Source organism: Alosa sapidissima, chromosome 13 (genome assembly GCF_018492685.1).
Source record: "Alosa sapidissima isolate fAloSap1 chromosome 13, fAloSap1.pri, whole genome shotgun sequence".
NCBI lineage: Eukaryota > Metazoa > Chordata > Actinopteri > Clupeiformes > Clupeidae > Alosa > Alosa sapidissima.
The window spans coordinates 27914270-27940412 of NC_055969.1; the positions used below are offsets into that span (position 1 = coordinate 27914270).

The following is a 26143-nucleotide window of genomic DNA, read 5'->3' on the forward strand; positions in this document are numbered from 1 at the left end:
GAGAGAGAGAGAGAGAGAGAGCACTAGAGAGACAGACAATGGTCCAGGTTAACATAAGAGGCTTTCCTTCCTTGCCTCAGGTGGAGTCCCGGCTCACATGTTTTTGTCATCTGCATCACAAGATCGGCGGGCATTTGAGACTCGTAGCACTTGCCATTCAGGCTAAAAAAGTGCATTGTGTCTGGAGTGTGATCAGATAAAGAGCCATTATGCCGGCCACTCTCCCTGCTGGTGTTAGTTAGCAACTCAACTCAAGGGCAGCATGACAGGGGAAACAGGAGAGCCCTGCAGAGGGGAGGTGGTACCATCAGGGCTGCTTTCCATTTCACTGGCAGGGTGCTCGGTCACTCCCCAGACAATAATAATAATCTTTTTGCAATTCCTTGTAAATGTATTGTTTTTATTAATGATTAAACACACTTAAACCATCAGTATCTAATGTCTTCGCCATGTAAACTATGATCTATACAAACCATGCACAATGTTTATGCTGAGGTGTATCCTAGACTTTTGCTTTATTTCCAAATTTACTCTTTTCTCAACCAACATATACCACACAGGAAACCATGATGTACATCATCAGTATTTCTGTGGGTTTGACAGACTTGGAATGTCTGAGTAAGCTTAGCTGGTCTGTTGCAGCTCATGTACGTTCATCTGTGAGGCATATGGCTTCTCTGCTGTCGGTGGGGAGAGGTGGAGAGGTGGAGAGGTGGAGAGGTGGAGAGGTGGAGCGGCGGTTACCTGGGAGAGGCTGCCCAGCACCAGGCGCACCAGCCGCCGGACGTAGGAGAAGGAGGGCTCGGCGCTGGAGCTGCGGATGTGTGCACTGCAGGCGTCCAGCGCGGTGCGCACCGACATGCGGGTTAGTGTGGAGTCCTCGCACATGCTCAGCAGCAGGGTGTTCAGACGCTCGCTCAGCTTCATGGGCTGAGGCGCACAAACACAAAACACAAGGACACACATTTGGACTTAGAATAACAGCAGTATATACACCAACAGAAACAACATGCTCCAGGACAATTCCATGCATGGACAGCGCACATGACATGCTGATGAGTGGCTGGCTTCATGTCTTCTGAATTAATCATTTCACACGGACCCTTCATTTGGAATGATTTCAGTAAAGTAATAATCTAAGATCACTAGCTGAGAGTTCATTAGAACTCCATGTCATCAATGACAGTGGCCAACATGAACTAACATTACATACATATTTGCACAAATTTTCATTTCACATTAATACATTTTGCTTTCATGTCTGTGCACAAAAGCTGTGGGACAGACAAATTACTCGGACTAACAACAGGCCTTAAATATAAAACACAAGGCAAAAATATTTACACGCGACAAGAGTTAACACAGACAACTCAACACAGTCATGCATGCAAATATATGACTGCAAAAAAGCAATTACTGCCTCACTGTTCAGTTAGTTAGAAATGAGTCAAATGCTGGCCATGCTTAAATTAAATGCATACCATCTCTTTCAAAGACATCCTCTCAAACCTCTCTGAAGATCTACTCACACACTAAATACAACAAGACATATTTTACACATTACAACATACCGGTACATGCTACATATTCAAATATACATGTTTGAAGTACTATAAATGATATATGAGCACACATATAGAGCAGCCCCATTGGCAAGGCCACTGGCCTGGGGGTTGGACAGACAGTCTGTGATGACGTTCATGTTGCTTATATCAGTGTGTACTTATGACTAACTACCTGAAGTGTGACTCATGCATTTGAGTATGTTGTCCTAAATTCCTTGACTGATAAAACAAGGAAAATACAAACAGTAATGAAAGGGGGAAGACATGGAAATTACACCTTCATTCAATTGGACTTAAACAGAAATATACAATTAGATGCTTGGCAAGTACTGTAGAGCTGAGACAAGACAATGAAGCTAAACTAAGAACAATGGCGAGCCACATTAGTCAGTCACGCTGCTGCATTCCTGTGGGAAAGAGCACTCCAGACAAGCTAAGAGCTCAACACACTGATGCTATGATGGGCCTCCGGCTGCCTTACCTGACTCTGAGGGATCTCGTAGTCGGCTCCCCAAAACAGGGTCATACCGAGGGAGTACATGTGCATCTGTGCAAAGGAAACAGGGCCATGATTAGTGCAGGAAACCAATGTGTTACTTTTGGATTTTCATATTATTACTAGTAAGTCTTTCCATCAATGATTAAAACAGAACACCCCCCCCCCCCACACACACACACAATCATGATCATCGACAACAACAACAACAACAACAATGACAATCCAAGCACTGACTGATCAGATATTTTACCTCATCCCTTGTAATACATTAATGAGTAATAAAAGTATAAAACATGGTCAGAGATTAAGCTCTGTGTTCTCATCATTCTCCACTGTGTGTGTGTGTGTGTGTGTGTGTGGGTGAGTGAGTGAGAGCAGGTGTAGTAAATGCACATCGTATGTTGTGAGCCTTCACCAAGAGTAGGCTACAGCAAACCCCAACATTTTTCCATTTTCCTGTCCTGACCCACAGCTCTGCTGTTTTCCCTGAAAGCGATCGGCTCTCCTCTGCTCGCTCCTCTCCCTCAGCCTGGACTGGCTCGGGGAAAGAATAACTCTAGGTCTGCCAAAGAATGCAAAAGATTCTTCCTCTTTTTTGGAGAGAACAGAGCCTCATTGACTACCCTGAACGCTAGGGCCGCTCTCTACCTCAGCGGTGGATCTTCAGCACCGGGGCTTAGAAGGCGAAGAGAATGAAACTAGCCTTACTCAGTGTGTTGTTCTTGGGAATGACAAATAACAATTCATTATGTTGCATTGTGTGGAGTTGCAACAATGTTGCTCATGGCGCTCAATCCACATTTTGTAGTCTGCGATACCCAAGGATGTGGCCGAGCTGTACCTTCTCAATGTCGGACACTGAGGAGAGGTTGAGTCCCTCGAGGACCTCTGGTGCGGTGAAGGCCCGGAGGTCCTGCTGAGTCACGTTCTCGTCGGTGAAGGAGATGTTTCCGGAAGGCATGAGCAGCAGGGACCAGGGCGAGATGATGAAGCCCAGCGTCGAGGGATCTGTAAGGAGGCCAAATCCAGACAAATAAATAAATCAAAACACCCGCACAGCACACAGAGGTCAACCATGAGCCGCTTATTAGGATAAGCCATCTGAACGGTGCATGGCATCCCTCTGGAAAACACGTCATGCCTGAGTGACCAGTGACCAGTCAAGCCTCTGGCTGGCTCAGGCAGCAACAATAGAGAAACTAACCAACCAACCTGCCATGAGAATAGCTTCAAGCTAAGGAACCTGCTCACAGCTCATTTAACCAACAAGAGAGTGGAGGGGCCACACCTGAGTGAGTGCACAGACAAAAAATGGCAAGACCACAGATTACACTAATGTTGTGGTTCTCTTACCCACAAGTATTCAAATGTTGGATTTCTGTCATAGATCTGCTAGTAAGGTTCAGGCTCATCTTCCTGCAGTCTAAGCAAGAATCTGGTATAGCAGATAAGCAAGATGAGATATGTGTGTACTGTGAAGGTAAACAATTCTTGCTTGATTATCAACAGACAGATCCAAAATTGTGTCTGTTCATTCAAGGTTTTGTGGAAAGGGAGACAGTAATCTTCTACTCTGGAATTCATGAATATTCCAGTGACATACTATGCAACATCATCTCTCAAAATAGGAAAAAGAAAACTGTTCTCACTGACAACACTTGAGGCATATTCAAACGTTAATACACAGAGCACAAGATGCTGTCGTAGCATTATGGAGGACTCAAGCAGCAAGCGTCATCCCGAATAGGCCTTTACCCTTTGAAGCTTTATTGAGTCAAAAGGAAGAAAACAGGTTCTTTATCCCAGGGCAGAACACATCAAAAATAGAACCAGTTGTGCTTCAAATCAAACAAGTGCCTTCCCTGGAAAAATTCTCTGAATAAAAAGTAAAATACCCTTCTATAAAAGTGATACAGAGGAATGCTTTGGCCCAGAAAGGAGCCTTTCTTTCCCTGAAGCGTTACTCCAAGAGGAGGAGAAACAAGGGAGTCGTGGGGAAAAGAAGAAAGAAATACATCTCCTAACGGGGTGGAATTCCTAAAGTAAATAGTGCTTTCCTGTGCCGTACTTGTGACTGTGCTAGGACTGCATTGTGAAAGTGCAGCAGTGAATGTACTTGGCTTGGAAAGCGAGTCCCTCCGCATGTTCTGACTGAGTGCACTGGCTCTTGCTGGCAACACGCTCTGCAGTTAACACCCAGCGACTTCTCGGGGCCACACGCCTCCTAATCCAGCACATGGGGACGGAGCGGCCATGGGGGAGAGGGCTGCCTTCCTAAACCTGCTGGCCATGAGACGGGGGAAGAGAACAGCACAGCCACGAGGGAGCTAGTTGTCTGCTCCAAAACATCAGAAGCGGTCTAATTATGACGTAGAACTCTGGGGGATCAAATAAAAGGCACCCCTCCCTCCAACTCCAGATGGGGGAGCAGGGAGCTCTACTCTATAAATAGAAAGCCTCACAATCTTGTAAGCCTGTGCATAGTTATGTCGGAATGATGATATTCACTGGCACTAGTTTTGATAGTGAAACTATGGTTAAAGAATGTCAGGAAACAACGCACACACAGACATTTGTGTGGGATCTGTGTCAGTCTGTTTCACGGCTTTGGCACAAATGTGTAGCAGACGTCACATCGCAATCGTATGATAAGATCTGGTTTTCAAAACATCACCAATAGTCTGTGCAGTGCAATTATCAGGAAAACATTCCAGAGAAATACATTTCCAGCGTAAGTGTGATAGTGTGAACAAAACATGTGAACAGTGAACAAAACATGTTTTGTGCATGTGCAAGGCAGAACAGTTCTTCTGAATAGATGCACCTCTTTCACTGTATAATTAAACTCATGCTCTCGACCACATTAACTGACTAAAACTGAACTAGACAGCACAGATTGCAATACAAACAAACATGTCAGAGATAAACGCATCAGTGAGGTGGCCACTGAATTGCATTCTATTTCAGTGAAGTTGCTCAGATAGTCAGCATGCATGTCCCGAATACACAACAAATTATTTTACCACCTCATGTTCAGTAAAGGATCCATTGCCTTAACTAGCACTGTCTTGTTCTCATTCATGGATCCCGTAGCAAACCCACTTGCAAATAGGGTTGTACACAACAGCAATGAGGCCAGCGGAACTAGGGGGTGACACCCTGAGTTATGACACATGCCAGTGGGAATTCGCTGCAGTGCTGTAGGGCAGGCTTTTAATTACCCCAAACCACAAAGGCTACGAGGCAGCCCTGATATGGGTCTACTGCCGGCTCACCCCACCCAAGCTCCTATGCCTGAAACTCCAGAGGATCGTCCAGCACTGACACACAAGCGGCTACTGCAGTGACTCAATGGGCCATTAACCCTGGGAGCCGACTTCGAACAGCCTCCTTCCATAAGAGCTGCTCACTGCGTGCAGATGGATGATCTGTGGTCAAGATGGGCTTGGCAGACACTCAAGCTGAGGGTGCCAGCTGACTGAACCCTCTCAGAGAGGCTTGGGCTGGGGACAATAAAGCGGCTATTGTCTGTGCCGTACTCATGGATCTCCCTTCTCTTCTCTTCCCTTCCTCTCACACACACACACACACACACACACACAAACACTCTCTCTCAAAGCAAGTACAGACACACAAACATGTACACACTCACACACACACACATACATACACACACACACACACTCTCTCTCAAAGCAAGTACAGACACAGACACACTCACACACACACATACACGCACACACATACGCAAACACACACACACACCCCACATGTGTGAACACCCTTATCAGAGTGAAAAATGGGACACGGAGTCTCCTAAGAATCAGGCCTTTGATTTGTTTCACGGAAACCAACGCTTTGCTGGGCTGAGTCAGTCTGGCCGCCCCACACAGTTTCCTTGAAGATGGCTGATTGTCATTATGTTTGGAAAAATGGAGGGAATTTTTCCAGCCCACCAACAACGATTTAAATCATGCTTAAGAGGACTGCTGCAAACCACTAGAGCAAGTAGAAAACTTGTACAATTCACAGTTTGTAATCATAACCAAATGTGTCATCATGAGCCCATATCATACTCCAATTTAACATCACACCAGAGGTATCAGTTGTGTTATGAAAGTGTGTACAGTAAACATTTGTGCCCCGAAATCAAGCACAGACTTCAGCACAGGGAAAAGGTTACCCAATCTCAAAACATGTATAGGTTACTCTCTACATTGTGCACATCTCACCCCTGAGATTCATTTTGAACAGATCAAATACTCAAGAATCCCCCATTTTGAGAATAAATCCCCCCCTTTGTCCCTGATCATGTTAAACCACATGGTCTGCCTAATACATTCATATGTGCCATTCACAGCCATAGGCCTTGAAATGCAGCACATGCCAAGCCATCATATGGAAGTGCTCAGAGAATGAGCATGCAAGCGGCCAGTGTTTCCACATTAACTTCTGTATGTGAGGTAATCATGCTAGCCACAGAGGCACATGACTGTGGTCAGCAAGACTTTTCTTAAATAGTATTTGATTATGTTAGCGTTGGGTATTAGAGTCCATGACATACAACGAATGTTTTTGTCTGTTTGGTTTCCTGTAATGCCAAAGACAGTGAGCAGTGCACACTCTGAAAATGACTTCACAAACACACGGTCTGAAAGCTTTCTGTCACAAACATCAACTAAAGAGATGTGGACTTAAAATACAGGGCAACTGAACTGGGATGTGAAAAATTGGCTGAGCTAGTTTAGAAAACAACAGCTTATGTACAGTTTGTAGCCCAGGGCACATTAAAATACCGTTTCTGCAGGCCAATACAACTAATCCAAAAGAGCTTTTTTTTCCCTATGGGAAATTGCTTGGCTTTAATGACAGAACATTATGGGCTGTCTGGAAATCAGTGATCTTGGCTGTCAAAAACAACAACATTGAAACAAAAGGCATAAATGAAAGGCTAACAAGCAAACACAAATGTTGAGATGACTGAGGAAGCTAGTTTAGGATACAATGCACAAGGTTTACATTTCACAGGCTCTCACTAAATACATGGCAGAGGACAAACTAAACCCACCCCCAAAAAGCACAGCAGCGGGAAAGAGGGTGATTTAAGTCTTCCAGAATATAGGAGCAGAACACTCAGTAGACAAAAAATGACAAAAGAAGGCAATATAAAAAGAAATGCCCAACTGACAAATTATTAATCTCATGCGACCATTAAAAGTATGAAAAGAGCATATATTAGAGGCCAGGGTCTAAATAAGTGCTGTGAAATATTACCACACAACAGAATTATCATACAATAGAAGGACTTGTAATAAATAATTTTCCGCAGGACACATTCATGGGCAATCACTTCTTTGCCTATTGCTTAAATAATTCTTGGATTATAGTCAGTCTATAGTTATAGTAAAGATATTTTATCAACCGTCTCTGGTTATAGTCAGTAGGATTTCAGTTTATAAGACAATGAGTCAACAAGTGACCAATTCAACACCTTTACAATCAAAGACATCTTGTGGTGAAGACTTGGGTTTACAATTCTCCAGCAAGGTTCAAGGGATAGGGCTCTGAGGGAGCCAACACAGTGACCAGTGAAATTAGCCAACAAACAAGAGTTCAGTGACCAGTGAAAAACAGAGGCAAAGCTTCTTATTGGATATTGCTCCATAACAGTTACAGTATAACACAAAAGCACTCTTTGAAAGTGTGCAATGGGAGCTCTGCTGTAGGCTACAGACTATACGACTGTAGAATCAAATGGTTGTTCTGAATGCTGTTGTAGGGAATGGTGCTGTTAACAAAGTTTCAACTTGTATAGCTGTCGTAAGTCGCAGTAGCAAAACTAGCTAGCTTCTGCCCGTCTGATATTGTACACTACAACCTAAAATGGTTTGCTTAGAACAACCTATAATAACAACTCAACAATTTGCAAAATTACACAATATGATTTATAAGGATTTGATACAACTCCCTACAACTGATATGCAATTCAGTTACCACAGATTACAATATTTTTCATGTCTTTTGCCTAAAAGCACAGCACAAGTACGGTAGCTGCTATTTTACTGGTATATTTAGTATATAACACTGAGGTGAAATCAAATATCTTTTACTGAGCACAGGCTTGCTGTAATGTGCTGACGGGGCAGCATTTCTCAGAGACGGGAGTACATTAAGATTCACTTGATGTTCCAAAAACATTTCATCTGGATCTAGAGCAAAGCAAAGCAAAACTCTGCCTGGCAGAATTCTTAACCCCCCTAGCTATTTGCTCAAACTGCTGCAATCAAACTGCATTGCTGCCTTCTCAATCTATGAGTGCACTCATACTGATTCATTGTTGTCTGTTAGAGAGGCTGTGCGAGAGGCTGTGCTCCCTGTGCGGCGGTGCGGTAGCTGCTGTTTGACGTGCTATGTTCGGGGCCATGAGAGAGACGGTGGCATGCTCACCTCTGCGCAGCAGCTCGTGCAGGCTCTCGGCGCTCTGGCTGAGCAGGGCCCACACCTCCTCCTCCTCCAGTGGGCCTCCTCGCACCTCCAGCGCCTCCACCAGGGACACGTGCATCCTCCCTACACCAACACACAAACACGCTTGTTAGAGCACAGCACAGCACGCACAGAGACAGACAGACAGACAGACAGACAGACAGACAGACAGATAGATAGATAGATATACTTTATTGATCCCTAGGGGAAATTCAAGGTCACAGTAGCATACAGACAACACACACACACATTCAATAACAGCAGAAAAAGTAAAAGTATATAATATAAAAAAACACAACTAAGCAATAAGGACTGTAGAAGATAAAGAATATACTAAATATACAAAATACAAATTATACTAAATAAAACTTAATCAAAATCAATTCTAAAAAACAGTATCCACATAATGGGTGAATAATCAATCAGGTGCGCTTGCAATGACTGAAGCAGGGACTGAGCCTGTGGTTCTCAGTGCATAAGGTAAGGTAAGGTGCTCTGTGTGAATGAGTGTCATGGTGATGGTGCAAATGAGTAAGTCAAACAGTGCAACAGTGCAAGAATAAAGTCTATATATAAATAACTATATTAAGAAAGGTATGTGGCATGGAGGGAGGGGTTGTGCATATGTGCTAATACAGCACGCAAACAGTGAGGCAGAAGACAAATGTAAAGTGACTAGTGGACAGACAGTTCAAGACATTGGAGGTGGTGAAGAGGCAGACCGACTATGCGGAGAAGTCTATTTCTCCTCTTCCCTTAAGTGATGCAACACACACACACAAGGGCATAAACACTGCAGCAGAAATATCTCTAGGACTTATTGCCAAACATATGGCACTAGGTACATTTTTCATTAATGAATTTAAATTGTTTCCACAAAAATTCTAGAAAATTGCAATAAGCTGTGTACTGTACTCATAGATCAGACAGATTTTGTATGAGCCAATGGCATTACATCAGTGTAGTGTTGGGGGGCAATAATGGAAAATATCCTGACACCATTATTTCTGAGCTCTTGCCAAACAAAAAGGAATTTATTGAGATAACAAGGGATATGAGGTTGCGACTGGTTGTGAGTAGTCATGTCTACGAATTGCTGCCATCTTGACCAGGACTCCCTAGCAGAAGAGACACTGTGTCTCAATGGGACCTTCCTGGTAAAATAAAGGTTATAATAATAATAATAATAATAATGACATTAAACTTACTGCCTCCTAGGCATTCATTAAAAAATTATTTCTAAACTAGCTAATACAGAAGGAATTATCGTAAATTGTAAATCATATCACATCATGATCAAGTTAGATAATCTGCCCTAATACCAATGACTGTATGGCTACATACAGTCACAGGAGATGGAATGTGACAGATATGTGCCTAAATGTAGATAATGTTTTAGATATTCAGTGAAGGATGTTCCACAGAATGTCAGCAAAATATCACCTGAAAAACAGATTCAACTTCAAAGGGCATTACAAAAGCACCAGTTTGTTCTCAAAAGCAAGTTGCTACATGCAGCGATTCAAGGGAAAGGATTACGACTGCCGACCTTGTAACACACTTACACTCCAGAAAACAATGTCAACATGGACAATCCTACCATTTACCAGATACCATTCAAAATGATCACAGCCAATGAACCCGATAATACCTCTTCAGCAAACAAACAGTAAATACAGTTGGCTTGAGACAGAAGAGGGGAGGATTGAAAAAGGAGAAAGAAAAGGCAGTGATTTGATAGATAGATAGAGATAGAGATAGAGATAGAGATAGAGAGAGAGAGAGAGAGAGAGAGAGAGAGAGAGGGAGGAAGACACTCTGGCTGTCCTTTGCTTGAAAGAACACTCCAGTTGATGTTTGTTCCTACTCTCCAGGGCCATGCCAGTCAGCAGCAGTCTTCTGCTGAGAGCCAAGTCACATGTAGGAGCTAAGCAGCATGCTGCTGCCACTGGACACGGGGAACGCGCATACGTACACACACACACACACACACACACGTACGTGTGTGTGTGGGGCTTTCATGAACAAAGGCCATACCTTAAGGGGAAACAATAAAAAAACTAAGCACAATTTGGATCTTTCAAGTGGTGGAATCAATTACGAGAAGTTACTTCCTTTATCCCTGCTGGAGTCAAGAGTTTTCCAGCATAGATATAAAAGGTTCAAGGAGAAGGCTTGAGACTCAAAAGTTTCATAAAAAGTGGGATAATTTATTGTGGTTTCTGCTACCTGACAAGCCAGCACGCTGCACAGTCAGCAGGCAGCTCTCTAGCATTTGTCAGGACTCCTCCAATTATGCTCCCTATGCAAGGCCATTAGCACAGAAGTATGAGGTTGGTAGACTTGTTGACTGTATGGATGATGACAAGAATATCATACACATAAACAATCTTTACAATCTGCCAGTGCATAGACATTGTGTCTGGACATTTGATTCCCACTTTTCTATGCTCTCCCACGCATAGTGACACACATTCAAACAAATGCACCAAGCACCTTGCCGTGAAATGCCCTCCTCATTATATCACAAAATCTCTCTGTCACACCCCAGCTGCTCGGACAAAGACTCTAAAACCCTGGAAATCCCAGTGTCGCATGGCGCAGCCCTGTAGTATAGGAAGCCCCGCATTTGGGGGATTAAATCTGACTAGGCAAAAACTGTGGCTACATAAACATTTGTGTGCGAGTCTCGTTTCAATTGAACTGTGGAGTCAGACCCTCAGGAGGGGGGGGGGGGGGGGGGGGGGGTTGGGATGTTACTATGCTGAGGGGATCAACAGCATGTGCGTGAGTTTCAGGCTCTCCAAAGGGTTTAACACTGATGTGCCATCTCTGAAATCCATCATTTCTGTGGTTCAGAAAATATAAAACAGAGAGGGGGGGGGGGGGGAATCTCGCAATTTGGATGGTGAGCCAGGGCCAGTGTGGTTAAGAAGCATTGATCAGGGGCCAAGTGCTGAGAGAGGCTTTGGTCCCATTTCACAGCAGAAAATGAGAATACCAGCTAAATCCAGCTGAACAGACCAACCCATCCAGATTATAAAATAATAGTACATCCAGAATTATTCATATCGTAATTTTATTACATCCAGTTGCTTCATTGACGGTCACTAATGCGACGGCACACAGCCTTGAAATGGTCCGGTGAATCAAAGCTGAGTTGGGCCCACATATATATGCAGGAATGTGCATTCAGGAGCGACCATGGCTCAGGGAGTGGCAGGCCTGATTGAGGGGTGGATGGGGGTAGGTTGTACACCATCAGCCCGCGCTGTTACCCACCAGAATGGGGTGAGTCGGTGGGCTAGTGTGGGGAAGACCTCTCGGATGATTGTTTCTACGAAACCGCCCCCCTCCCCCCCCTCCCCCCCCCCCCCTGCCCTCCCCTTGTTATTTCAACAGAGCCCAACACTGGAATTCTTTTTATCCCCATAGAGGCTTCTGCAGAGGGCAGTCCCATTCCCATTGGTACATTGCAGAGCCTGATAATGAGGTGGGGGGACTTAGAGGGAGCAGCCCACAGCAGGCAGACAACCCCCCCCCCCACACACACACACAGCCAGCCAGACTCAACCCACTTCACACACACGACACACACACGAGGGGTTTGTTTCCAAGGTATTCCCATACAACATACAAGGCCAAAACACAAACAAAGAAGCTGGTCAGGTCTTTGCTATATTTTTTTCTCTCCTTGTCACAGGGTGCTTTGAGGCAAGGGTTTTAAAAGGCATAATCTGTAATGCGTGATTGGACTCCAGGCTTTGGGCAGAGGTATGTTGTGGTTTCTGGTGAAGGGAAAGTGCTTTGAGTGACAGCCGAGGAAGCCGAACCCCCCCTTTTAAAAAAAGGTTCCTGGAAGACTGAAAAGTGCTCAAGAGTTATTGGTAATGGACTATATGTTTAGCCTAATGCTTTGCTTTATCTTCAAAGTAGTACGGGCTTTCTCAGTTTCTCCCATGGACCTGCTGCGTTGACACAAGGTCTCATCACTGTAGAGCTTTCCATTCTCCCTCACGTCTTTGACATTCATGGATTCAACGGGTCTCTTGCAAAAGTCAAAACAAGCTATTGTTTCAAAGCTGCTAGACACAAACATCTCACACAAAAAAATGTAATTTTGTCTGAGTGCTCAGCTTGAGGCTGCGTCTGGTAAAATCATCTATAAGCAGCAGAATGCCAAGCTGAGGTGGAAATCTCTCAGGGGGAAAGTCAGGCCAGGAAATGTGAAATGGCAGCACACTCATCCTGAACTTCTTTCCCAGAATTATTGCAAGCAAACTATCAATTCGACCCCACGACACATGGATGCTAAAATGGTATATGGGAACATAAGGAACTGATTATGTGAGAGTAGTATCACATCAAGCAGAGGCAGTCATATTTCAGTTATGTAATGCACTTCCAGTGTAAACAGTTTTGCTATGAGTATTTTTTCCAAAGTAATTCCTGTCCCTTACATGTACTTTATAGTGTAAACAATGTGGCATCATTGCAGGGAAATGAGGAAGTCAACTGCATTCCACAAACCAGATAATGAAGCATTTTTGCTAAGACTAAGAAGCTAGACCAACAAGACAACAACAGTGTTCCAACTGTTCACAGTAATATTCCACTTGTTTTCATTAACCATCACTTTCATGTGGGAGTGAAACCTTGAGAGCTTTCTGTTACATTGAACCAGTGACTGGAAGGGAGAGTGAGAAAGAGAAGTCGCTTCAGGGAAGACTTTCTCCACATTCTCATGTGGTCTACGGCTCCTGGGTGTGTGTTTATCACTGCCAATTCCTCGCCAGGTCTATCCTCCCTCCCCTCTCTCCTCTCTGAGCTCTTGCCCAAACCCTCATTGGCTTAAGCTCACCCGCCCATTCCTGCTAATCACCCAGTTGCCATGAGGACCGTGACATGCAGTGCATGGTTTTGCTAAACCACTCATTTTTTCCCTCACTGATTGAACCCACCCTGCCCAAACACACATGTGCGTACACACACACACACATTCACACACCTCCATCCAAACCCCCTTTTACCCCAGTGGTGCCATTATTAGCCTTCAGACAAGGTCAAGATCCCAGAGCCCCAATCTACAATGTTTTTTTAACTTTCCTATTACCTTTTAAATACATTGAAGCATACTGCTACCTACCTAGCCTGCCCTGGAAGCCAGCAGAATTAATCCTGCCCACAAAAATTTGAGTTCAGGAAATTCTGAATAGAATTCGACTGGCTGTGCCAGGATAAGTACTATACCTGGTGCCTTTACGCCTATACCTGGTGTCAAAATAAGATTGATTGTCTTCTCCAAATCGTGACATAAATTTCTATTACACATCAGGTTGGCTTTGGTGCTGAGGTCAGAGCTCACATCTCCAAAGCTTTGTGACTCAACCTGTAATAAATGACATGTTTGTCAGGTAAATATAGCCTACAATTTGTCTGTGTAAGTCTCATCTTCAACAACAGAAAAACTCTGTATACCCAAAATGTGGGATTGCACACCATTGCACCACAAAGATCAGCAGTGGATTTGGCATTTCTTCTCTCAAATGATGTTGGCCATGGACTGGTTTCACTGTAATAAACTAATCTTTGTCCTATCTCATAACCAAAAAAAGTCCAAAATTGATGCACCATTGTAATTGATAATTCAGCTGATGCCCCCTAGAATAGAATCAGAATTTGTTTAATTGGCCAGGTTTGCGTATACAAACAAGGAATTTGACTCTGGTGCACTTTTAAAGCCACTTCCAATCCTGCAGACTACTAGGTTCCCAGGACTAATCACTGGCACTTCTGGCAGGCACCAACATTTTCTAACTAAGAGTTTCTAAGAGTTTCCAGAGGTGAGACCAAAAAAACAATGGGCTTGTTTGAGAACACGTATGTGGACTGGAGGAGAGACATAAAGAGGGCCTGAGATGAGTTCAAATGATATGTGTTTGGGATCTCTAGATCAACAAGCATGAGTGATTCATCTGATTCTTCCAGCATAAATATTGTAGGTCACTGTATGGTGAACTTCATTGGACAGTGAAGGGTCGGCTGTTTTCATAAGGCCACTGTAAGCCTAGCATGCACCACAGCATGTGTCTTGCTATCGGAGTTTCACCTCTCCATCATTCATCCTCTGGCCAATGCTTAAGAACAAGACTGACCAATTATATTGAAATGAGACTTCAGCAACAACATCTTAGAGTTATCTTATCCATCATAACACATACTTATAACCCAAGGAGAGTCCACTTGAAATGCAGAAATTTTTTGAATGCATAAACCTATCAGAAACCTATTGTGTAGTTTAAAATGCTCAGAATTATCAAGTGGGGAGTATTTTTTTCATGGTGGTATGTACTGACCCCTGGCTCTCTTAGCACTGGCTCTGCAGAAGCTTGGAACCAATGTCAATCTCAAGACTGTCTGCACTTGATCTTGGCCAGAATACACTTCTTAGAATAGAGTATCAGACAACATGCTGTGCTACTAGCCTACAGAGATACACAAGTTTTAATGTTGAGGGAAAAGATACACAAACTCTCAAAAATCCCAGTAATTCACTACACCACTAGAAGAAACTGATGGTCAGTCAAATTCCTTTTGCGCACAGTGCAGGTAAATTAAGAGGAGCAGAAACGCTGGACACGCACAGACTTTACATTTCGTGGTGTGCAGACGACCAAAACAGCAAAACAGCACACATTAAAATGTAGTCTGCGCCACGAATTCAAGTTGCGCAGCTGCATATTTTGTTCTCCCCCACCGATACCTTCTTCTCAAACTGTTGCAGAGGCTCGCGTTCTACTACGTTCACTGACATTCCTTCCTAGTCCGAATTGCGCATCCATTTCTTTTGTTGCAGCTCAATATATCTTATTTTAAACAAAGTCTAAATTGGGAATCACTTCTCTTTCACTTTCAAGGCAGATTTTTTTCGGTCTCTGTTCAAAACTTTTCCAAAACGATATCAAACTACACCTAGAGAAACGACGCTAGCCGCCACTCTTTTAGCCAAAGTTATAACAGAACCGCTTGAAACAGACGCTACCCTTCCCAGACTGTTTGTTTACAATATACTAGGCGAACTTACCTGGAAGTTATGAAAACTAAGCTTCCACAAGGTACAGGCTGGTGCTCCAACTAGAAAAGTGCCAACAGGCAAGTAGGTATGGCATCACATCCACAATGAAACATCTTAAAACAGGAGGGCAGGATTGTCGAAATGGCAACAGGTTTATTTCGCAAGCGCTACTACTCCTCGGCCATTCGGTTTCCCATCACTTCCAAATTATGCAAACTCCGCGGGAATCCAGGTAACTAAAAAAGGAATAAAGTAGGCTTACACAGTTATGCTAATGCCGTAAAACTGATTCGTATTAAACCTGTGAGAGAACGATTTCTGTGTCTCTCATTTGACGAACAGTAACCATTATTCTCCGAAATGCACTCTCTCCTGTCTGTTCGCCCGGGCTGACTGGGAGTAACCAGACACCTTTCTACCGCCGCTCATTGGCTCTGTGCTGCCGAGCAGGAACCGTCACATAAGTAACAAGAGGCGTCACTATAGAAACCCTCTACCGGGAGGAAAATACCACGAAAAGTTGTTATAGTTAGGTATAGGCCTCTATGGTTTTGCGGAGATTACAATGTTCCGGTCGGCGCATTGGCGCACACGCTCTGTTTTCAAGCCGGTCGATTACTTTTAGTCCAACAATTTATCAACAATATCAACAATCTTTCCAAGTAGCATGCAGGTTCTTTCTCAAAATTAATATTGCAAAACAATTGAGTCTCACTCTCCCCCTTCAGGACATTTGTATGTAATATGTGAAGAGCTGGGTGGGAATGTAAAATGTACTTTAAGCAGGACTGAGGATAAGCAGTGATTTCTGGCATATATAAGGTAGTACTAGTTGTCTAGGGAGGGCAATGGTTAGAGAGAAAAAATGGAGTATTCTTATATTTTTGGCCCATCCAAACTAAATCTTGAGGCCTGTGAACCTTTCAAAAATTCAACTCATTATTTCAGGATAAATGCAACACTAAAGTTAAATTAGTTAACAAGATATTCTCCCAAAGCAAGCTTAAGGAAACAGAGGACCTGCAATAAAGCGGTGTGTCCACACCGATTACATGACTAACAGGGGAAAAATGAAGTTTCACACCACAAATAGTAGGGTACAGAGGAACAAAATGTCACCCTCAGCTTGCTGTTGAGCTCCAGCCTCAACGGTTTCTCTCTCAGAAACATAATCCAGAGCCCCAGAATGCTCGCTATTTTAAAACACAGACCACAACATTTTTTGCATTAGGCCTCAGAATGAGAGAGGGAGGAGGGGGAGAAGAGGCAACCAGTAAATGTGAACGCGACTTCACCAGCGGTCAAAGTTCTTCACCAAGGGTGAGCCCAGCACTAGTAAGACAACAATAACTGTTATTATTTGTGCACTTCAACCCACACAATATCTTCAGTTTACAGCTTTAGTTTACAACACTCTTTATCTCTTGCTAGGTGTACGCAGATCTGTATAATGTACAAGTAGTGGGAGAGATGAGGAAGAAGTTCTCCCTTGTGTGGTTGTGTATCAAACCTCAGGCCTTTTGTAGAGCTGAGTGCAAAAGTTTCACATGAAAACCACATGTATCTGAAGGTGTCTACTGAAGGCAAGTGGCCCTGCCTCAACAGTGGGGTGGAAGCCCCTTGGGGTCTGGGCGGCACACACTCGGCCACGAGCCAAGGTCAGTAAAACCTCCACAGGGATGCCGGAAGGAAGAGGGGAGAAGGAAAAGGGGAGGGGGAGGAGGAGGCCTGTCTAGATTGGTGGGTTTGGTAATTGCTGGCTTTGGCTTTGCAAATGTGCTTCCTACTGCACTTTTGTAGCAGCTCAGAGGGGGAGAGCAAGGGAAAACGCATGAAAATGGATTCCCAGAAAAAGGTAGCTGAAAGAGTGTTTCAGCGGAAGACCTGCAATGGAATAACTATAGCACGTCTGTATTTGGACTGTTGTAAGCTGCTGAACAGGCCTTTACTGTTCTTGCTCCATTTTGCTCTCTCAGCGAAAATAAAAATCTCGACAAAGTTTAATCTTGTGGACCTTTCCACCAGCTGCACACATTTCTCTGACCACAAGCTTCACGGGCCAGTTTTACAGACAAATGTTGAGGACAGGAGGACACATTTCTATTAGCGATGTCATGAAAATCATATTTGGGATATTGTCTTCCACAAACATCTAATGTGTTTATTTTAGTCCCATATGTTTTATGCTTAAAAATCCCTCCACTGGCAGAAAATACATAACATGAAATGAGTTCACACGTATCATTTTAATGTGCATAGCCTACTGTTTTGAACATTGTGTTGGGTACTTGGAGAACATATTGTAATCATTAAAAGGGTATGATGTAAAAGGCATTGGCCAGTTCAATTTGCCAACTCTACCTTTACTGGCTTAATGCCTCTTGAGTGACCCCCAAACTACATAACATACTATGCTATTCCATGTTTTGTCTATTTTCAATAAAACAAAGAACAAAGTAAGGACAACTACATTAACCATTGCCAATTACGGCAAATCAGATATGGTTACTTGAGGTTGTCAAATGCACATGACCACAGTATCTGTCCTCAATATCAGTTTCCCTTGATTTCTTAAAGAACTCCTTTTTCAGGAAGTTGTTCTGCCTCAAGTACTTCCTTCCCTTGGCTGCTTTGCTGACATTTCTGATGCACTTTCCTCCCTCTAGTGGGCTGGGTATGTCATGACAATGTTAAAGCTACTTTTTTGTGGCAGACAAGTGGTATGTGACATTGTAGTGTTTATGTAGTTTCTTAAGTACATTTTATGAAATGAATATGGAATGTATATGAGTAATTATCACATCATGAGAGGCTATCACAGTGGAAAATTCTCTGTTGTCAGGGATGCAATGAGTTTTATCTCCATTTATTGGGTTAATAGGTCCTAAATTGTTTCTTGTAATTGTTTTCTCAGTTTCTCAACAAACCGATCTGTTTTTGTCCCTTACACCACATTCCACACTAGTACAAATACTAAGTCACTATTAAGTGAAAATGTGTGGTGTGCATCTAGATCCAGTTTCTCAAAAGCTAAATAATTATCTTAATATTATCGCTTTAATATTATCTTATTAAGTTAGTCAAAACAGTTCCTGAATGACAGACATTGTCTGGCAGGCATAGTTTTAAGTGACACACTTTAGGTTATAAACTGCAACTACAGTAATACTAGCACTTAATGGAGTTTTATTACAAGTAGGCTGTCATTTACAGTAGCATAATGCTATGTTAAATACATCATCAGACTTAACACTTCTACTTCAATCAATTTTCAGTTCCTATTGTAAAAAAAAAAAATTGGACAATGATGCTGTGTCATGGTGCCTTGCAGTGAGGCATTGTGCATATTAGGGTAGTCCCTCTTTTGGTTTACCTATGATTGTACATATGGACTACCACTGCTATTTGCACCTGGTCCAATTGTTTTGTATCACATTTAGAAAGTTAACATATCATGTTGGCCCATCAGTGGGGCTGAATATAATGCAGTTCACTAAAGGAATCTTTAAAAATCCTTGTTGTCAGGCATATCTTCATAGGTTAACTGAAAGAACCTACAAACTATCAACATTTCAAGCTCATTTTATGTGTTCGCGAAATCATTTACAGTTAAATGAACAATCAGAAATTGTCTGTGATGTCAAGCCCATTACATTTTTAAAAATGTTGCAGGTCCTCTATTCTGATTGGCTGTTGGAGTCCTGCAATCTGATTGTCTGTGGGAATCCTGCAGTCTGATTGGCTGTGGGAATCCTGCAATCTGATTGGCTGTAGGAATCCTGCAATCTGATTGGCTGTGGGAATCCTGTAATCCGAATGGCTGTTGGAATCCTGCGATTTTCTTTTCTCCCAGAAACCTGCAATCTGATTGGCTCCCGGAATCGTGCAATTTGATTGGCTGTTGGAATCCTGCGATTTGATTGGCTCCCGGAATCCTGCAATCTGATTGGCTGTTGGAATCCTGCATTCTGATTGGCTCCTGGAATCCTGCAATCTGATTGGCTCCCAAAATCATGCAATCTGATTGGCTCCCAAAATCCTACAATCTAATTGCCTCCCAGAATCCTGTATTCTGATTGGCTCCCGGAATCCTGCAATCTGATTAGATCCTGGAATCCTGTATTCTAAATTGGGTGTTGGAATCCTGTATTCTGATTGGCTGTTGGAATCCTGCAATCTGATTGGCTCCCAGAATCCTGCAATCTGATAGGCTGTTGGAAACCTGTATTCTGATGGGCTGTTGGAATCTTGCAATCTGATTGGCTCCCAGAATCCTGAAATCTGATTGGATCCCAGAATCATGCAATCTGATTGGCTGTTGGAATCCTGCAATCATCTATCTATCTATCTATATCTATCTATCTATCTATCTATCTGTCTTATCCGTCTGCAACTCATCTTTCTCACACACTCTGTATCATTCCATTTTTTCTCATTCTGTAGATCTTTACTCTACTCACTCTGTTATCCATCTAGCCCTCTGCACTGTATCACCTCTCATGTTTAACTAAAATATATAAAGCCAATCATTTAACCCCCTTCTCTTTTTCTTTCTCTATCTTATCTCCTGTCTTTCTCTCACAATCTCTGTGTATTACTATTTTCTATCTTTCTATCCTTTTATCCATTTTCATTCTCTTCATTATTTTATACTTCTATTTTCTATAATCTTGTGCTCTCTATTTCTCTGTATCACCCCTTCTGACTTCAGTACCGGAAGCCAAGCATGCCATTCCCCCCCCTCTCTCTACTCCTCTATATCTATTCACTACATATCTATTATCTACTCCTCTATATCTATTCTCTACATATCTATTATCTACTCCTCTATATCTATTCTCTACATATCTATTATCTACTCCTCTATATCTATTCTCTACATATCTATTATCTACTCCTCTATATCTATTCACTACATATCTATTATCTACTCCTCTATATCTATTCTCTACATATCTATTATCTACTCCTCTATATCTATTCTCTACATACATATCTATTATCTACTCCTCTATATCTATTCTCTACATATCTATTATCTACTCCTCTATATCTATTCTCTACATATCTATTATCTACTCCTCTATATCTATTCTCTACATATCTATTATCTAATACCCTCTCATTCTCTTTTTCACAGACTTTCTCTCAATCTCTACTTGCTTTACTTTCTCTACTCACTTTCTTTACCATTTCATCCTGGTTGGGATCTTCTATTCCCAACAAATGTAGCCGAGCATTTAGCTCCCTCTCTATCCAAGATGTATGCCTGTGTTGCTTTGACATTGTGAATTAGAAAAAATCATTTTTTTCCATCATTGCCAATATTCCAAATATAGGACCTCGTTTCAACTCAAGTGTGAGATCGGTGTATCGGAGCACAGCAGTATTGGCATACCAGCAAAAGAGGTGTAGTGACACCCATGTTAGCGTATGCAATTAGACTATATTTAAATCTGGGCATTAACTAACACAAATAGTGTCCACAGTTTAACTCATGATTGGTTGCTGTTTGCATCATTTGTCCACCATTTCTTTAAAGGTGCTCTAAGCGATGCTGGGTAACGTCACTTCTGTTGACTTTCAAACAAAACAGAGAGCTAGCTAGCTACTTCCTCCCCCTCCCTCCCGTGCTGCTCCCATGCAATTGAAACTCTCCTAAACGCGCATCTTGTCTGTGATTTGCTGAAACAGTTTCTTATGTTTTTATGGGCTAGGTTTGCCCAGGTTGTTTTTGTTGCCGTTTTTGGAGCTTGGGCTGTCCACAGAGATCACGGTTTTTTACTGTGTATTCAGGACACAGACAGCTAGCGGTTGGTTAGGTGATGTTTGCAGTAAGTGACATAAAATGTCTTAGCCTAAAAAAACGTGTGGCATCTCTTAGAGCACCTTTAATAACACATTTTTCACAATTTCCAAATATTTTTCTATTTAAAGAAATAGAGTAGATGACATGACAGAATGGATGTATGCCTAGCTGCAGCTAAAATGTACAATCCCATTTTCTAGTTTGCAAAACATGTAAACCATATAGTCAATTGATAACAGAACAAAGACAACATATCAGTTGTTAGAACAGATGGATTTTATTGCATTTTGGGAAACTTACGTTAATTTTTAATTTGATGCCAACAACACGTCTAAGAAAAGTTGGCGCATTGGAATATTTACCAGTGATTCGCATCTTCTTTTACTGTAACAACAATCTCTAAACAAACTGGAGTTTTAAGCTGGAGTTTTGATAATGAGATATTTTCCCATTCTTGCAGGATATAGGATTTCAATATGGGGCGTTCTTAAATAGTTTTTTTTTTCATGATGCACCAAATGCTATAGATCTGGACTGCTGGCAGGCCATTTGGACTCCTCTACTGAACCATACTGTTGTAATATGTGCAGAATGCAGTTTGACATTATTTTTCTAAGTCCTTCCCTAAAATATTCAAGTCCTTCCCTTAGCAATCAGTCCCAAAAAACTCCTCTGCAGGATAAATATCCTTAGGATTTTTATTTAGTCATTTGAACATTATTGGGGTAAGTGTTCCTTTTTTCAGGCTACATTTTTGATTGTAACCCCTTGTCAATCAGTAGTGAAATAACTGTGTAGAACTGTTTTGCCATTCACTATGAGACCATGGTGAAGTTAGTTTCATTTTACCTATGAGTTCAAATAATAGGTGATTTCAGAATGCATGTAGGCTATACTCTGTGTGCTAGTCACACACAGGTTTTAGTAAAGCAAGTAACCTCAAAATACTGACGGGCTGTTTGATATTGCTCTTAAAAGGAATATCAGATGTCATTCTCATTGGTTTTAAGGATGTTACGCCCAAAACACACTCATGACTGATTAAGAAACATAAGGACAACCATTTTGCGCCTAGCGCTTGATCACAAAATCACGCCATTAAATTAGCGGAGGTGAACTGGACACGCCTTAAACCTCTTTAAACTTTGCGCCTCTGACGTATTTTGTTCAGAACCTGTAATAATCATTCAGCATTAATGGTACTTCTCCAGATGTACAAGCAGCCCAGTAATGTATCTCTATACCATCATATATGCTATCTTTTGAACTGTGCTGTATTGGCAAGTTGGATGGTCTGGAGGATGTGGAGTCCATGATATTCAAAAAGATTGACACATTTTGATTAGTCTAACTACAGGACCGTTTTTCATGTCACCTCTGTCCATCTATGATCTCCGGCCCAGATAGGGTGCCAGCATTTCTTGATCATGTCTAAATATGGTTTCTTCTTTGCATGGTAGAGTTTTAACCAACATTTATGGATGAAGCATCACACTGTGCTCATAGACTATGGTTATCAGATTTATTTCCTGAGCCCATAATGATTTTCTCTACAGAAACAGGTTTGTTTTTAATTAAGTATAGATACTCTTTTGATCCTTTGAGGGAAATTTGGTGCATTTATCCCTTCTGTGAATTAGTGAAATACACACAGCACACAGTGAACACACAGTGAGGTGAAGCATACACTAACCCAGAGCAGTGAGCTGCCTGCTACAGCGGCGCTCGGGGAGCAGTGAGGGGTTAGATGCCTTGCTCAAGTGCCGTGGATGTGGGCATGGGAGAGCAGTGCTCAACCACCCCCGTCAACATTTTTCCTACTGGTCAGGGATCGAACCGGCAACCCTTCAGTTTCAAGGCCGAAGCTCTAACTAGTAGGCCACGGCTGCCCCAATGCATGGCCATTTGTCCCCTGTCCCCTGATCTAAACTCCATAGAAAAACAGTGGGGTGAGTCAAAGAGCAGAATGCACAAGTGTGGACCTAGGAATCTGGACAATCTGGGGAGATTTTGTAAAAATTAATTATCTTAAATCCCTTGCTTTGTATTCTCCAACTTTATTGGGTGTCATAGGATAATATTGTGAGGTGTTTTATTGGCAAAGGGAGGCTTGAGACGGTATTACAAGCAGGGGTACATATAATTGTGGGTGACCTGTTTTTGTTAAAAAAATGTATTTCTATATGAGATTTTCCTTTTTCTCAGAATACATTTTCTTCCCTTCAAGGTTAGATTACTATATATCACCAGCAAATGTGCTCGAGAATCGAGTGATTGACACTTCTTTACTTCTGAGAGACTAACCACTGTGGTGCTTTCTATACCCGTTCATGGTGCCAGTAAACAGTTGTGAAATGTGCATCCATGTGTTTTTATAGCATTACACAACTCCAGCCTTTCCAGACTTGTGTTGCCCCCGGCCCAAAATTTTTGAAACATGTTGCTGGCATCAAATTAATCTGTTTTATATGCCATTTTGATGTACTTTTTGAAACTAAATATGAGTTTATGATTGGCAGATCATCACATTATGTTGTTTTCTTTATTATGTTTTATGTTTTTTAGGAAATGGGGCTGTATGAAATTTCATACTAAGGATCATCATACTAAGGATTCATATGGAATGGACAGTAAAACAATGTATCAAGAAGACTAATTGGGGGATGGTTGATGTAGTTGAGTCTTCTTGAAGATGTCAAAATGTGTTTTTTTTTTTTCAGTTTTCAGATGTGTGTATCAGCCATTATTCAGGACTTGTAGATAGATAGATAGATAGATAGATAGATAGATAGATAGATAGATACTGCAGATAACTTTCTTAATCTCTGAAGGTGGGCCTTTGGTGTTACAGCAGTGATTAATAATATCAATATATTACATAATCACAAACAAATAAAAAATAAATAGAGTTAAGGATATTATGTCTCTGTGCAACTAAATATAAATGGTGCGTTGTCTCTCAGAATATTGTTCTCCTCTCCCTGCACATAGGGGAGTCACTGTACAATATTCTAGCGCTCCTCATCACAGAGAGATTGAAGCGGTCTCCAGCTGAACACGCTGCTGTCTAACTAGTAGTTTATGCAACAGGTGTGAAGTGCTGTCTATAATACTAAGCAGTTTTTGCAACGTCCTTCTCTCAACAACCAACTCTATGGGGCTCCAGCCTACTTCCAAGCACAGAGCCAGCCCTGTTGGCCTTGTCAGCCCATAGTCAGCTTGTTCAGTTTTTTAGTATAATTGGCTCTGACTGAGTGATGCTGCTGCCCCAAAAGATTGCTGCAAAGATAATTGCACTTGAAACTACAGACTGAATGTACCAACCCAATGTTTGGCATACCACATCAAAACATTTAGGTATATGGGGCAATACATAAAATTCATAACCAACAAGGGAGAAAAATACATCACCCGTACATACATCACCAATACAACACGAGCTACAGGCCTTCATCTCACCTCTCCATGGTGTTTGCAGTAAATGCATCTCTGAGAAATATGGTATCACATAGACTACAGGGTATAACCAGAGTATCTTTCGGAAGACAAGGATGAGAGGCGGGCACGTACATCGCTGTTCCTCCCACCTCCCACAAGCACGCTGGTCATGTGCCCGTGAGCGCGGCTCTTTACTGGCTAGAACGCGGATGGTAGAAGATTACAGCTCTCTCTCTCTCTCTCTCTCTCTCTCTCTCTCACAAGAGACTGTGGGCTTTGACGTCACGTGTGCTCCTTTCTGTTGCTACAGCAACCCATTTCCCTAAGCCCTTTTTCCACCTCTCCTCTGCTCGGCTCCACAATGGTACAGCCAGCATCTCCCCGCACAATGGTTGAAAGGCGGTGAGCGAAGAGTGATTCAGCATCGCAGTCTCCGCATTAGACCTCTTTTAATTAGTCGGTGCTTCCTTGTTTTTTACAGTTGTAAAGTGAAATTACGCCTCACTGAGGTCTGCAAATGTCGGTAGTCGGGATGTTTTGAACAGGACTGTCACCGGATTGGGATTGTGGTCAGCTGGCACGGAATGGTAGGTTCGTTGTGTGATGTTGATGCGGGAACCTGCTGAAGGGTGGGGTGATGCATATTGATCGCTGCGAAGGTTAATGAAGTCGACCGATGGCCACGGCAGTATGGTAAAGAACAGCTAGAATAATAAGTGTGTTGTGACGGCCATGGACCCCAAATATAGGCTATATTTGTTCCAAAGCAGCAAGTATGAGGCAACATTTCTGTGATTTGGGATGGCTGTATGTCCTGACGACTCAAATCTGACTGAACATCGGGCACTCTTGTTTTCAGCTCTTGTCCCTGCACCCAAATTTCATAACAAATGGTCATAGCCAAATTGGGCCACTAGAATTTATCAAGACAGCAGGTGGCTATTATAAACATTCAATTCCATATCAGGCTGAGGGAAATTTAGACTTGTGGATAAGTACGGAGTAGGCTATTTTGGTAAATACTGCAGACATAGGTTGCATTTTTTTTTGTTTTTGCGCATCTATCTAATTTGGGCCAGAAGCTTCTTACAATGAGGTGTTCCTTTAAGCATGACACTGTTTGTGGAACGTATCTTATCCAGGTTATGGCCATATGAGTTTGTGCACATTCCCTTCATGATGCTACTAAAATCCTGTTTTTCATGTAGCCTATTTATTGTGTTGCTGTGCGGTGCTTTTGGATGCTCTGTCACATATAGGCTACAGTCATTATA

The 26143-nt window shown here is 42.3% G+C and overlaps 2 protein-coding genes across 25 annotated transcripts in view; one reads left to right on the forward strand and one right to left on the reverse strand.

The window, feature by feature from the left end:
• ptpn13 (protein tyrosine phosphatase non-receptor type 13) overlaps positions 1-16034 on the reverse strand; it is a 57301-nt gene extending 41267 nt beyond the window's left edge. For 7 of the 16 annotated variants that reach the window (XM_042058691.1, XM_042058690.1, XM_042058694.1 and 4 more), the window contains exons 1-6: positions 15632-16033; positions 8512-8631; positions 2906-3072; positions 2047-2112; positions 1482-1532; positions 745-930 (exon numbers count right to left, since the gene is read on the reverse strand). In XM_042058691.1, coding sequence (XP_041914625.1) covers positions 745-930; positions 1482-1532; positions 2047-2112; positions 2906-3072; positions 8512-8626 — 585 coding nt within the window. In that variant the 5' untranslated portion in view covers positions 8627-8631; positions 15632-16033. Of the gene's footprint in view, positions 1-744; positions 931-1481; positions 1533-2046; positions 2113-2905; positions 3073-8511; positions 8632-15631 lie in introns of all 16 variants that reach the window. The other 9 variants (XM_042058684.1, XM_042058685.1, XM_042058686.1 and 6 more) reach the window with 4 other exon arrangements.
• A 9163-nt stretch (positions 16035-25197) lies between these two features.
• Positions 25198-26143, forward strand: part of mapk10 (mitogen-activated protein kinase 10) — a 45688-nt gene continuing 44742 nt past the window's right edge. For all 9 annotated transcript variants that reach the window (XM_042059610.1, XM_042059612.1, XM_042059606.1 and 6 more), the window contains exon 1: positions 25198-25456. Coding sequence is in view for 7 of the 9 variants with exons in the window: in XM_042059606.1 (XP_041915540.1) it covers positions 25454-25456 (3 nt within the window). In the remaining 2 variants the exon portion in view is untranslated. The remainder of the gene's footprint in view (positions 25457-26143) is intronic.